The sequence below is a fragment of the Hyla sarda genome, chromosome 4 (genome assembly GCF_029499605.1).
Source record: "Hyla sarda isolate aHylSar1 chromosome 4, aHylSar1.hap1, whole genome shotgun sequence".
Classification (NCBI taxonomy): Eukaryota; Metazoa; Chordata; class Amphibia; order Anura; family Hylidae; genus Hyla; species Hyla sarda.
In genome coordinates, this window is record NC_079192.1 from 167,000,031 (window position 1) to 167,013,166 (window position 13,136).

A 13,136-nucleotide genomic window follows, 5' to 3' on the forward strand; every position below is an offset into this window, starting at 1 on the left:
CAAAAACGGAAAAACCCTGAGTCCTTAAGGGGTTAAACGTATAAATTTTCCTGCATGTAGTTATGATTTTTTCCAGAAGTGCGACAAAATCAAACCAATATAAGTAGGGTATCATTTTAACCGTATGGACCTACAGAATAAAAAGGTCTCATTTTTACCGAAATATGCACTGCGTAGAAACGGAAGCCCCCAAAAGGTACAAAATGGCGTTTTTTTTTTTTTTTCAATTTTGTCTCACAATGATTTTTTTTGTTTCGCCGTAGATTTTTGGGTAAAATGACTGACGTCATTACAAAGTAAAACTGGTGGCGCAAAAAATAAGCCATCATATGAATTTTTTGGTGCAAAATTATAATAGTTATGATTTTTTAAAGGTAAGGAGGAAAAAACGAAAATGCAAAAACGGAAAAACCTCGGGTCCTTAAGGGGTTAAGCATGTGTACGTAACCAGGTGAGGAGTACAAAGACAAATGTGTCTTGTCTACAGTCAGGCATGGTGGTGGGAGTGTGGCTGCATGACTGCTGCTGGCACTGGGGGGCTACAGTTCATTGAGGGAACTATAAATGTGAACATGTACTGTGACCTAGTGAAGCAGATCATGATCCCCTACCTTCAGAGACTGGGCCGCAGGACAGTATTGCAACATTATAACGACCCCAAACACACCTCCAAAATAACCACTGTAAATGTAAGGGTAAATCTGATGGGATGGCCAAGCATGTCTCCAGACCTAAACCCTATTGAGCATCTGTGGGTAATCCTCAAACAGAAGGTGGGGAGTGCAAGGTCTCGAACATCTACCAGCTCTGTGATGTTGTCATGGAGAAATGGAAGAGGACTCCAGTGGCAACCTGTGAAGCTCCATGCTTTAGAGGCTTTAGGCAGCGCTGGAAAATAATGGTGGACACACTAAATATTGACCCTTTGGTCCCAATTTGGACATTTCCACTTTGGGGTGTACTCACTTTTGTTGCCAAGGTTTAGACATTAATAGCTGTGTGAGTTTTGAGGGGACACAACATTGAACACTGTTATACAGGCTGTATACTCACTACTTAACATTGTAGCAGTGTCACTACTTCAGTGTTGTCACTTATGTGAGATACTGTATCCCAAAGGTTCCATTCTTAAGGAGTTAATATTACACACTGCAGGTAACTGTACTATGCATATTCTTGGGACATACAAGAGGAATGTGCTTTCACATGTCACAATGACATTTATTATTTCACTTCTCACGTTTGTATATTTGTGTGAGACCTTGAACACAGGAGCTAACATTTTCATGTTTATTCTATTTTAGGGGGTTTTGTGGTTCAACCAAGAAGTTCCCAAAGAGCTGTTAGATTTTCTAAAAGTGAAACACTTTCCACAAGGCAAAAAGAACTGCAGCTTAGAGTAAGTATATACTATTGCAATATTTGGGGTGTGAAAATGTGATCAAAACTGGATAGATGAAATGGTGTGAACAGTGATTAGAGAAATTGCCTAGAACATCAATCAGGATGGACAACTTATACAGTATATAGGAGAACTGGTATCTGGTGGGGGGGAGGGGCTCATAAAGGGGGTCTATAGAGCTTTATAGGGGACATTACACAGAGTAATATGCTACCTTTTAATATGACTGTCCAGAGAACTGTTGCTGTGTAATATCCAATTATTAGTATGCAATTTAGGCTGTTTGGTGCAATGGGGGGCCGGGCATTCCTTCAACCCCCCCCCCCCCCCCCACACACACACACACACGCTTTACAGGCCTCCTTATACCGCCCTTTCTGCAGTGGCCCCTTAGTTATATAACTGCAGAGGGCCGAGCAGGCGGCTATATTGTATGCCAAACACTTGCCACTGTATTATACTGTAGGTCTTTATGTTCGGCGCATGTGTCAGGAGACTTTCATGCTATGTATGGATTTTAAAGAAACACATTAATATGAATAGAGTCTAAGGGTTAACTTACACATGCCAAATTTCTATGAATGTGACATTTATTTGAATGGGTTTTGCACAGATCCACATACATGTTGCAAAATCAACTCTATTCAGGTAAATATTATGGATTCCTCAGTTGTGGGTATAAATTTATGTTTCAAATCTGTAATAATGTTGCCCTTAAATCCTAAAATATTTACTCACTACCACTAAAAATTGGATTGAAAGCCATAAGAAAAGTCAATTTAGTAAATAGTCTGTTACAACTTTTCTTTCCAGCAGGCTTTTGGCAGACATCACTCCAGGAGAAACCAGGTACTGTCTTCTGTTGTATTAAGCACCAAATGGTTCACCAGGTTTTTAATTGATGGCTGTTCCCAATATGACATCAGTAACTTGTATTTGTGATGTTAAGATCTCTTTACTGCCAGTGAAGCAAAGGTTTTACAGCTAATGGAAAGTGACGTCCATTATGAGTATTATCTGTATTTATCTAAAAATACTAAAGGGGTACTCCAGGGGAAAACAAATGTTTTCAAATCAACAGGTGCCAGAAAGTTAAACAGATTTTGTAAATTACTTCTATTTAAAAAAATAAAAGCCTTCCAGTACTTCAGTTATCAGCTGCTGTATGCTCCAGAGGAAGTTGTGTAGTTCTTTCTAGTCTGACCACATTGATGTTTGCTGTCATCTCTGTATGTGTCAGGAACTGTCTGGAGCAGGAGAGGTACACTATGGAGATTTTCTCCTTCTCTGGACAGTCCATGACACAGACAGAGATAACAACAGAGAGCACTGTTGTCAGACTAAAAAGAACTACACAACTTCCCCTGGAGTATACAGCAGCGGATAAGTACTGGAAGGATTACGATTTTTTAATAGAAGTCATTTACAAATCCATTTAACTTTCTGGCACCAGTTGATTTGAAAAAAAAATTCCCAGCAGAGTACCCCTTTAATTTAATATATTAATCTCTGTTGACATCACATTCACATTGACATCATGGTCTTGTGTCCATAGGATCCATGACAGATATAGTTGACCTGTTGTAAACTGTTTTGTAATATTTCTTATTAACTCATCAGTATCAAAAACTTACTATCAAATAGCTAAAAACATCATTTTATTAAGTTTTTGATACTGATGAGTTAATAAGATATATTACAAAACAGTTTACAACAGGTGAACTATATAATTTTTTGAGGTTAAACTAGCTAAAGCGGACATTATAGTCCGTTGTGTCAGTGATAGTGTAACTCATCAGTATACAGAAATGTAGTCAACTATGTTATTTTGTGTAAGGCAAAAAAAGGATGTGTTGAAATCTATTTCTTCCCCATCTCTCGTGGGTTTTTTTTTTTGGGGGGGGGGGGGGGGATTTGGAAAGAGGCATTTATTTTATTATTATTTTATTTTCATAATTTATTGAAAAAACTTTTATTCTTACATTTTTTACTTTTACAGGTTATATTATGTGGTGATCCCGGTCTCGGCCAGGTCCCACCAGTGACCTCCTGCAGTGCATTGTGCTGAGCAGGATATCGCCAGGGCGTATGCATTTGTCCAGTTGCGCGAACATGTCAGAAACTGGGACATATGCATACGTCTTGGGGCGGGAGGCGGGTTAGAGGTATAACTCGTATTTTGTTATCAAATGTACAGCGAAACGAAAAATAATTATTGTTCATGGGAAAAAATGTAAAATAAACTGTAATTATGTAAATTTGGGGGATTGGTTTTTACATAGTAAACATGACATTTTCTCTTTATTCTTTAGCTCAATGCGATATAAAAAAAAAACATTTTTGTTTGGTTGTTTTATTAAAAACTACAAACATAGAAAAACTATATAAATTTGGAATCATTTTAACCAAAATCGGTATTCCTAGTATTGTCCTTTTTCCCCTATAACGTTTGTTTTCTAAAATGTATTTATTTTTTTTGTATACAGGGCTGCTCAAGTGCTCATTTTTTTTGCACTGTGATCTGCAGTTTCTTTTAGGTGCCATTTTTGTTTTGTTACTTACCGTGCAGGATCATAAACATATTTTAATAGTTTGGATGCAGCAATACCAAACATGAGTAAAATGGGAAAAGGGTTATTTAATTTTTTAGTAGGGGAGGGGCTTTTATATAAAATGTTATTTTTTTAATCTTTTATTTCTCACTTTTTGAGTCCCCATAGGGGACTTTTATATGCAATCATTAGTTTGCAATCGCTGTATAATGCTGTGCCTATTGTATAGCATTATACAGTGTGATTTGTGCTCCACTGATGCAGCCTGGCAGGACCAGGCTGCATCAGTGAATCTGCGAACTAGCGAATTGAGGCGAGTAAGGTGACCCACCCTTAGCTTTTTAGCTCATCAGAAGATGAGCCCCCAAGAGCTAGCTGGCATCTATGATTAAAGGGGTTATCCACCATAAGGTGATTTTAGCACGTACCTGGCAAACAGTAATGACATGCTTAGGAAGGATCTGCACTTGTCTTGGGGCTAAATGGCTATGTTGTGAGATTACCATAACACTGTGGCTGGCTTTTTGTGAACTAGTATTTCCTGCTTGACTTTTCTTTTTTTGCTTACAAATCCCATAATTCAATTTTCCTCCCTCCCACACATCAGCCACCCGACCCATTGAAACATAAATGAGCTGCATCCATTCAAATGACCTGTGGTTTTCAATCAGGGTGCCTACAGCTGTTGCATTAGTTGCAGATTGATCCCTCTAGCCATTGAAGCAGACAGGCTCCCTGTCATCAGCTGACTAGTGAGTCAGGTCTCGGCCGCATTGCAACCTGGGAAAAATATGAGACAACAGTCATTTTGTATGCTGGGGAAAACAAATATTGGGGTGAAAATCACAGAAGAATTGTGTGAAAACCATCACACACAGGTACATACACTATATTATGGACTACACTAACTTTACAGCCCCTGTAGCATAGTCAAAAAAATAATAATTCCTGGAATACCCCTTTAATCACACCAATGTTTTTGATGATGTGATTGTCCTTGATCATGCCATCTAATCATGTCTGTCATTAGTGGTGAGTGTCGACTCTTACCGCATTTAAGCAAGCACAGTCACTTTATGGTCTTATAAGGAACATTTCCTTTTTTTTTGCGTTGCCATGTTCGGACACCCATAACTTTTTTATTTTTCGTCGTGAGGGCTTATTTTTTTTCAGGACCACTCTGTTCTTTTCATTGGTACCATTTTTGCGACTCATGCTACCTTTTGATCTTTTTTACTCCACATTTTGGACCAAAACTAGCAATTTTTGCACCTATGTTTGTGTCAGCAGAGAGCACGGTGGTCAGTCTGGAAAGAACTACACAATTTTGTCTGGAGCATACAGCAGCTGATAAGTACTGGAAGGCTTTTTTAACAGAAGTATTTCACAAACCTGTTTTTAACTTTCTGGTGCCAGTTGATTTGAAAACATTTTGTCTCTACTGGAGTACCTCTATAAGTTATGAATGCTTGTGTAATGCAGCATCATCTACTAAACTGTGGCACCACCTAGTGGCCATATATATAATTTCAAAAAATGTACAGTACAGGAAGCAAGTCAGTGTCTGCAGTTACCTGTACGGAATGTGTAGCACATTTGTTCTCTAGGCTTCTCATTGCGTTGTTTAGCCAGTTATTTAAGTTTTTATGCTTTTTTTTGTACATCTGACATAATCAAATCAGAAGTTGTAATTTGTGTGTGTATAAAGCTGCAGGTTGCTATTTTTTATGGATAGTTTTATGCATAGTCTTCTACATGTGTCTGCTATGCTTTACCAACTACAATACTCTTATGATATGTCATATTGTGTCCCAAAGTGCCACAAACTTTGCAGCTGGAAAGTGTTAGAGCAGAAATTCCCCCTCATGGTAAAACCACATAAGCTGTTGGCGGCATGTGGTCAGAATGTGTCAGGCTGGGTTCACATCACGTTTTTGCCGTACGGTTTTCAATCCGTTTTTCTAAAGAAAACCATATGGCAAAAAAAGCGGATGGAACAGTATGGGAAAAAGTAAACCGTATGCGTTTTTAAACTGTATACTGTTTTTAAAAGTGCATACAGTTCTCTCCGTTTTTATAGAAAAAAGAAACATACGTTTTTAATAATTTTGTCAATTTTTAATGGGAGTGGTGTTGTGTGGGGACTTTAGGATGCAAATGTGCATTTGCAAAGTAAAAACCGTATATGGTGTCCCATATGGAACCGTATATATGTGCGTTTCCCATTGACGTCCATGTTAAAAAAAAAAAAAAACATATGCGGTTGCAGTACGGTTTTTAAACCGGAGTCAAAACCGTGGTTGACCACGTTTTTGTCTCCGGTTTAAAAACCATACTGTCATGTATTTGACTCTTTTGACTGTCATGTATTTTGACTCTTTTTTTTTATTGCAGTGATTGAAGCAGAGTAGCCCCATTCAATGACAATTAGGAATATAGTTGGACTAAATGACATGTCCATAGGTGCCAATGCTAACATTGTGAACTGCACACAGATATTCCAATAAAAAAAACCATTGTTGTGTCCCTTGCATGTGTTTTTTGGTATGTCATGTGTGCAGAAAAATGCTGTGTGAATCCAGCCTTACTCTTTTTGATCTAGTCTGAATTTTGGCTAAGGGGGAAAAAAAAAGTATTAAGCGCAGCACCACAGAAATATCTGCACCCAGCCATAAACGGGAATATATGAACATAATCCTTTCCTGTTTTTTTTTCTTCTTGTTTTCCCTGCAGTTCACAGTTGGCACATAAGGCAGTTGTAGGATTTTACAAGGACCTGTACATTTTCCCTCCAGACACAGGTAAGATGTGTACCAGTTACTGAGCTATTTTGTGCAAAATAATAGTTTAGCAGGTTTGATTTTTATTTTTTATTTTATTTACCCCAATTTTACATCCTTTCTAATAAACAATAAGATCATCCTTATTTTTCTATGTTTGGTGTAGCAACACTAAATAAATAAAAGCCTAAAATAATATCCCAGTAATTCTTCACCTCATTTCAGCAATGTGGGGCTGCTGCCCATTGGATCCTTTGTGATAGAAATGTCAAATACAAAAGTTTGGTATGCAATTTATACATTCAGTGTAGGGTCACACATGTTGTATTTTGCTGTGTATTTTCTGCAGCTTAAAGGACAACTGTAGTGGAACACTTTTTTATATATGCCCGTGCCTCAAAAATAAACAAAATAAACTCATACATACCTTCCTACGAGCCCCCGTTGGTCCGGCACAGGCCTCACGGTCCGGCAGTGCTGACGTCATTCCATTTCCTGGGGACGGGGACCCCGCAGACCCCTCCACTAGTTACACGCTATATAGGACTGTCATCATACACCGGACAGTTTGGGGCTAACCTGCCTATTAGCATGTACCTCTGGGATGTTATTTACCATAAGAGTGCGGTTAATATTTGCACATAGTTAATGGCTGACTGAATTTGGAATCAGCATTATCACTCCATTTATGTACGGTATTTATTAATGGAGTTGGCTCTTCTCCTTTTATCCAATAACTTTTTGCATCAATTTAATGCATAATTGCACATCTTTATATTAAAATGATGCTTGTCCCCTGATGAAGTGTGGGTGACTGTTGTAATTGGGTCCCTTGCATGGAAACTCGCCGGGACAGTGATACATTATCTTTGAATATGAGGAGAACATGTATTAATTAGCTGCATTAGAGCAGCACCTTACCATACTTGGCAGATATTGCTAATTTTACTACCTACTTATATAGTATTCTCACTTGGGAATTATCACGTTTAATTTGGGTGTGTATTTTTTTTTAGTAGCTAGAATTAAAAGTTATGCTTTAAAAGGCACCTCTGTCTATGGGACACCATCTATCTTTCTAGTACTGATGCCCAGTGTTTTTTTCATCTGGTTTGTGTATGGCTTTATCCAGATACATAACATAACTGGTGTTTTTTCCACCCTTTGACATCCCTACATTATTACTTGGGTGACAATTCTCTCCCCATCCTCATATAATCTTACTACTGGAGTGACACACTGTAACAAACCCCCTCCTCATGTAATCTTTTTACTACTGGGGTTTTTCTAAGGAGCAAATTTCTTTAAACACAGCAGCAGTGACAGTGTGCTGGAAACATGTGACCTCCACTCTAGGTCAGCCCCGCCTCCTCCACAGCATCATCAAAGGTCCTTTAACCACCATCTCTCCTATCCTGCATGGTTGAGCTCCGCCCCCAACATGTAACTGGTCACTGAATGGTGACATCATCAAAGGTCCTTCACCCTCTTGTAGGTCAGTTGGGGAGGGGTTAGCATAATCTAGGGTCGGTCTTGCAGGACTCGAGCCCTGGATAACCATGGACGTGCTGAGGAGGAGCGTGCAGTGGTGGTGCTGCGCTTCTTCTGGCTGTGAGGAGCGCAGCACTGTCACTGTAAGAATTACTGTGGATGCGATGTGATAGTGCTGCACTTCTGACAGCGAATAGAGAAGCCAGCAAATCTCTTTGCACACTTAGGGTATGTTCACACGTGTATATTTTGCTATCCATTAAAGTCAAAGGGAAGCAAAGTACACAAGTGTGAACATACACATAGGCTGTATTCATACGCCATTTTTGAGCTGGTCTGGTATTTTTTGGCAGTTTATGGCTCAAAATACTGTGTGTAAACATAGATTAATATGGCACAATGCAAGCTAAGTATATTTCTTTTGTTTTAGCTATACTTGAGGACATAGTGTTACAAGGAGTAATTCAAGGACTATATCAGCAGACTCACAAGAATCCTCCAGTAGCCAAGCAGAAGTTACCAACAAGCAATCCTGTTCCGTGACAGTAAACAGATATGACAATCATTCCATTTGTACCTGTGAGCTCTGCTACTTCTCTAGTCAACATCATCATTGGATATTTCATGGACCAAGTATTTTGGCGCTGCACAGCCGGTCAGACAGGAGCTGCCCCTGGTATCAATAACTACCTGGATCGTCTGAGGAGTGACATTAACTCTGGTGTTTCACAAGTTGTATTACTAGTACTATTCTGTATGTCTGGGGGTGAACAGTAGAAAGTCATTGTGGGGAGAATTATCAAACTTGTGTAGAATAGCAACCAGATTGCTTTTACACATAGGCAGATTGGTTGCTATGGGTAACTGCACCACTTTTCTATACACAGGTGTTGATAAATCTTCCTCACAGTTCAGTGTATGAGATCTAGAATCATAAAATACAGTGATAGCTGTACTGTATCTCAGTCCAGGCAGTTGTTTGTTTTTAACTTTTGTAGAACTGAAACTGACAACTCATGGTATATAATGCAAGTTAAAACTGGTGTGAAAAGCTCCTGAAAATAAAGTGACTTGTACCAATACAACAAGATGGAGGTTTAAAAAAAATCCAGCCGATAAAGAGTCAACTGAGGGTTATGTAGAATTATTAATGTTACAGAAATTTCCCACAAATTGACTAGCTTTTGTCAATGGGCAGCTTGGTCCCATGTTCACTGCAGAAAACCTTTGCTTGTGGTATACTAGACGAATGGCATGGTGACAGCACAGCGTATTCTGGTCGGGTCCATTGATTTCACTGGACCTAAAATAGTCTAGCAAGTGTACCAAAAGTTTTCAATGTTCGGTCACATTCACATGTCCGCAGAAAATAAACCTGAGTTCTTTCTGCGGACTCCGCACAGAATGCATAGCAGTACGAGTCTGCAGAAGGCCCGCACAGATTTATTTTTTTGTGTGTGTGGACATGTGAACATAGCCTTAAGTTTTATTTCCTGATTAGATAGTGTGGGCAACAACACTTCAGGAGACTGGGGGAGATTTATCAAAACTCTTTGTAAAGAAAGAATGGTGCAGTTGCTCATAGCAACCAGATTGCCTTATGATTCAGGGTACTTAAAGGAGAAATCCCATGCAGAAAAAGTATTGTGTTTTAAATGGAGAAGCAAAAGTTATATCACTTAGTAAATCACTGACTTCACCCATCTTGTAAGTAAAACCTGTTTTTCTAGCTTCTTTGTTCAGAGAGGAAGTTCAGCAGCTCCCTGTTCTGATGACTTGCGACCCCCCATTGAGCTGCATTATGCTGGGGGCCGTGATGTCACAATTTCCCATAGTTCTGCAGCTTAGCCAGCTCTGTGCACGGCAAGGGAACCTCCCATGTGCAGCTTCAGCCAATCATAGAAGCCCCAGTGAGCTGAGCACTTGTCTTCATCTCCTCGGCAGGGAAGCATCTGACAGCCAGCTCAGTGTTTATAAGAGCAAGAACGATGTCCTGAGAAGAAGCAGAGGGGGAGATCCCTGCTCTCCCCTGCACTGATCACAATCTGACAGCAGGTCAGTCTGAAAGAATGATGTCCTGAGAATAGAAGCAGGGGGAGGGGAAACACTGAGCCTGCTGTTAGGAAAGTGATCAGTGTCTAGGTCAGTGTATCCCAACCAGGGTGCCTCCAGCTGTTGCAAAACTAAAACTCCCAGGCATGCTGGGAGTTGTAGTTTCACAACAGCTGGAGGCACCCTGGTTAGGAAGCACTGGTCTAGGCTGGGCTACTTCTATGATGAACTGAAAGGCATTATGGGAGACAGGAAGTCAGGGACCTCCATGGACCAGGAAGTACCGATCTTTCAGAGGGGAATGCAGGAGAAGAGAGAGGGTGAGATACATATAGTGACTTGGTCCATGATACTTCTTTAATATAAAAAGCACTCTAATAGGTTGCTATGGGAAAATGCACCACTATACATGTTTTAATAAATCTCCCCATGTTCCTTCAGTTAGTGCAGCATAAACTAAGATGCTGCTCCTGTTGCAGGTGTAAGTAGTCTTCACCATTCTGCAAACTCCCGCTGCTTCCCTCCCCTGTCCAGATTGACAGCTGTTTATAGGGAGCCAGATGTTAATCTGCAGTTGGTGGGCAGGGTGCAGCACTGTGCTTAATCTCCTGTATATTAACCCTTTAACGACATATGACATAAATGTTCATCCTGGTGCCCTGGTACTTAATGCACCATTTACATCCTGTACATGACAGAAGCAATGGTCCGGTGCTCCTATCATGCACGGCAGATCCAGACTGCTATCACCAGCCATGGACCCATCGGTAATGGCAGACAATAGTTATCGCGCTGATATCCACCATTGAAATCAACTGGTGCCACAAAGTTAAAAAGATTTGTAAATTACTTTGTAAATCTTAATCCTTCCAGTACTTAGCTGCTGTATGCTCCACAGGAAGTTTTATTTCTTTCTATTTCTTTTCTGTCTGACCACAGTGCTCTCAGCTGACACCTCTGTCCATGTCAGGAACTGTCCAGAGCAGGAGTGGTTTGTATGGGGATTTGCTTGTACTCTGGACAGTTCCCGACATGGACAGAGGTTCTTGCTAGAGATGAATGAAGTTAGTGATTTGATTCGTCACGAACTTCGGCTCAACAGTTGCTGACTTTATCCTGCATAGATGAGTTCAGCTTTCAGGTGCTCCGGTTGGCTGGAAAAGGTGGATACAGTCCTAGGAGAGTCTCCATCCACCAGAGCACCTGAAAGCTGAACTAATCTATGCAGGATAAAGTCAGCAACTGTTGAGCCGAAGTTTGTGACTAATCGAATTGCTGTAACTTCGCTTATCTCTACTGTTCACAGTAGGGATCGACCGATTATCGGTTTGGCCGATAATCACGATTTTGGGCATTATCGGTATCGGCAATTACCTTGCCTATTAGCTGATAATGCCCCGCCCCCACCGCACAGAGAACGCCCCCCCGCACCGGCGCCATTGCCTCCCCCATCCCCGGTTTTATTATTACCTGTTCCTGGGGCTCCTGCTGCCTCCTGCGTTATGCTGTGCGCAATGACGAGTGACGTGCGCAACGTCACCGTCAGTGGGCACAGTGACAGCTCAGGAGGACGCCACCGGAGCCAGATGTAAAGTGGACCCCGGGCACAGGTAATTATAAAACCGGGGATGGGGGAGGCAATGGGGCCGGGGCAGTGGGGGGTGCGGAGCGGTGCGGGGGTGGCAGTGATAGGACCCCCGGACAGGCAGGGGGAGAGTAGCGGGTGGTGGCGGCGGTCTATGGCACCGCAAAAGCCACTGCAGTGCATCGATTTAAAGCGGGCTCTTTAAATCAATGATCTGCAGTGGTGTCACGGGGGGGATAAATAGCCGATAACTTATACCGGAATATCGGTATAACCTTTAACCCGTCACATGCCGTGATCAATACAGATCACGTTATCTGCAGCAATGCTGTTTTAAAGGGGTACTCCAGCGCTAAGACATCTTATCCCCTATCCAAAGGATAGGGGATAAGATGCCTGATCGCAGGGGTCCCGCCGCTGGAGACCCCCGTGATCTTGCACGCAGCACCCCATTATAATCAGTCCCCGGAACATGTTCCCTCCGGGTCTGATTACCGGCGATCACAGTGGCCAGAGCATTGTGATGTCACAGTCCCGCCCCCGTGTGACATCACCCTCCGCCTCCGCAATGCAAGCCTATGGGAGGGGGCATGACAGCTTGCATAGGTTTGCATTGGGGGACGGGGCAGTTATGTCACACGGGGGCAGGGCCATTAAGTCACACTGCTCCGACCCAGTGATCAGATTCGGAGCGAACATGCGCCAGGGACTGATTATAATGGGGTGCTGCGTGCAAGATCATGGGGGTCCGCGATTAGGCATCTTATCCCCTATCCTTTGGATAGGGGATAAGATTTCTTAGGCTGGGTTCCCATTACGTTTTCCCCCATACGGGAGTGCATACGGCAGGGGAGAGCTAAAAACTTGCACTCCCGTATGTAATTAATTTCAATGAGCCGACCGCAGTGAAATGTTCAGTTGGCTCATTTTTGCCCTGTATGCGCTTTTTCCCCGCATCTAAAACAGTGGTCGACCACGGTTTTAGGTCCGGTTGTAAAAGCGCATACGGGGCAAAAATTAGCCAACTAAACGTTTCACTGCAGTCGGCTCATTGAAATGAATTACATACGGGAGCGCAAGTTTTTAGCTCTCCCCTGCCGTATGCACTCCCATATGGGGGAAAACGTAATGGGAAGCCAGCCTTAGTGCCGGAATACCCCTTTAATGTATGATCACCCGCAGCGCAGCCAGAGGTACCCTTACCTGCTCCAGCAGAGACTTCCTCGGCACCTACACTGCGTTTGGGCAGAGGTCACAGGTATCCTCAGTGAAGC

The 13,136-nt window shown here is 41.8% G+C and overlaps 1 protein-coding gene across 3 annotated transcripts in view; it reads left to right on the plus strand.

The window, feature by feature from the left end:
- Nucleotides 1-10,571, plus strand: part of SNX22 (sorting nexin 22) — a 51,329-nt gene extending 40,758 nt beyond the window's left edge. For 2 of the 3 annotated variants that reach the window (XM_056572637.1, XM_056572635.1), the window contains 4 exons: nt 1,305-1,399; nt 2,216-2,251; nt 6,688-6,755; nt 8,656-10,571. In XM_056572637.1, coding sequence (XP_056428612.1) covers nt 1,305-1,399; nt 2,216-2,251; nt 6,688-6,755; nt 8,656-8,768 — 312 coding nt within the window. In that variant the 3' untranslated portion in view covers nt 8,769-10,571. The remainder of the gene's footprint in view (nt 1-1,304; nt 1,400-2,215; nt 2,252-6,687; nt 6,756-8,655) is intronic. The other variant, XM_056572636.1, reaches the window with a different exon arrangement.
- Nucleotides 10,572-13,136: the final 2,565 nt, after the last annotated feature.